The following is a 1,849-nucleotide window of genomic DNA, read 5'->3' as shown; positions in this document are numbered from 1 at the left end:
AATTCTTAGAAAAGGAAAATGCCTTAAGATCTCTTTAATGAAGGCAAAAAGAAGGAAAGGGTTTTAAATAAGCCCTAGGCACATAGAGAAATTAATTCCTGTCTAATTGACAGCCAACATATCCAGTTTTCAGCTCCAGCTTTAGCTGCACCAAATTAAGGAGGGACTACAACACTTAATAGAAATGCAATTCTTGTCATGTTAATGAAACTGACAGAGAAAACAAAATCTTTAAAAAAACAACAAAACAGAAAACGACAAAAACACCCTCTTCTACCAAACTGCCACTTAACAGCTGTCCCAGGAGCAGCCGTGTCCCCAGGATTCACACTCACAGCTTGGTCAGGGCCGTCTCCTCCCAGCACCCGGAAGCCGAACCCCGATTCCTGTTTCCGGAGAAAAACATCCAAGTCTTTGGTGTTTGGCGCTAAGGAAAACCAGAAGATATTAAATACATAAATAAATACTGTGGTTTATGTTAAAAGGAGTAAAATGAAATTAAGTTCAGTATTTAGTAGGAGAGTGTTATAGAGTTCAATAAACTGCATCCTTAGAATGTTGTGAGATGCAAAAATTTACCCGAGTAAAACACCACAAAAAAAAATAATTCAATTGTAAATCTTTGCTTTGAGTTCCAAACAAAACTTTGTATCAAGAGTTACCCTTACGCCTGGCCAGCGTGGCTCAGGGTTGAGCAGTGACCTATGAACCAGGAGGTCACGGTTTGATTCCCAGTCAGGGCACACGCCCCGGTTGCAGGCTCGATCCCTAGTGTGGGGCGTGCAGGAGGCAGACGATCAGTGATTCTCATCGTTGAGGTTTCTATCTCTCTGTCCCTCTCCCTTCCTCTCTGAAATCAATTAAAAAATATATAAAAAAAGATTTACCCTCACAGTGTTAGCTCAGTGCTAACACTGCCATTAACTCCTCATGCCTTCAAATCAGCATTACAATATTGAATTCAAAATTACCTCACGTAAGTGTGATATTTGATAGTGTCAATTACCTAAATTAACACTGGGGCAAATCCTGGAAAAAGGTCTTAGTTCTGCTCCTAACCTAGTGCTTTGGTTTCAGAAAAGCATTCCACATGAACTGCTGCCTTAGCCTAATTTTGCAAAATGATAATATTTTAAAAGTAAGTAACGGCTAACACCTTCATTGGCCCCATTTTCTAGCTGGGGAAACTGAGGACCCAGCGTCACCCGGAGGGAAATGGCAGAGCTGAGGTTTAAACTCAGCTTGGTTTCCATGGTCTGGCTCTTAACCCCAAAGCGGGCAATCATCCGAACAGTAAGTCAGGAACAGCTACTGCATGACTGAAATTTTCTCTCTGCGAAAGCATGAATGTTACTTGTAAGTAGGAAGCATTTGCCAGGAAGGGAAAAGAGAGACATGTCAGGGAGTGCTCTCAAAAGTGAGCTACCGTATAGAGTCATTCCTGACAATGTTCCGTAGAAGCGATCTCTTCTGAGAAATACTTGCTCTCAATCCTAGAACTTTAGAGATAAAAGGCCTCATGAGCCCAGCTCATCTGTTGTGTGGGTGAGGCCCAAAGGGGCTGACTAGTTTCTACCAAGTCTAAGACGGGGTCAGGCCATGAGTGGGATCTGAGGAAAGGGATCCTCCGCAGTTACACTCATTTAAATGACGGCTTCGCGGTGCGTATGCCTGGTTTTCCTCCTCCTTGAACATGGCCTGGCACAGTCACCATGAACATCTGCACTTGGTGAAATACGCATGAAATGAATCACATATAACATTGCCATCCACGTACATCTCTTTCAAGGTAGATTTAGACCTTTTTCCTAAAAACAAATACATTAAAAAAGCAAACCTACTTCAATCT

General features: G+C 42.2%; 1 protein-coding gene across 1 annotated transcript in view; it reads right to left on the bottom strand.

The window, feature by feature from the left end:
• MAGI3 (membrane associated guanylate kinase, WW and PDZ domain containing 3) overlaps positions 1-1,849 on the bottom strand; it is a 162,885-nt gene that overhangs the window by 18,326 nt on the left and 142,710 nt on the right. The window contains exon 14 of the mRNA XM_006763140.1: positions 336-427. Coding sequence (XP_006763203.1) covers positions 336-427 — 92 coding nt within the window. The remainder of the gene's footprint in view (positions 1-335; positions 428-1,849) is intronic.

Source organism: Myotis davidii, unplaced genomic scaffold, assembly GCF_000327345.1.
Source record: "Myotis davidii unplaced genomic scaffold, ASM32734v1 scaffold217, whole genome shotgun sequence".
In the NCBI taxonomy this organism is placed as follows: Eukaryota; Metazoa; Chordata; class Mammalia; order Chiroptera; family Vespertilionidae; genus Myotis; species Myotis davidii.
The sequence above is the reverse complement of the archived record's forward strand: the minus strand, read 5'-3'. Positions and strand labels throughout refer to the sequence as shown.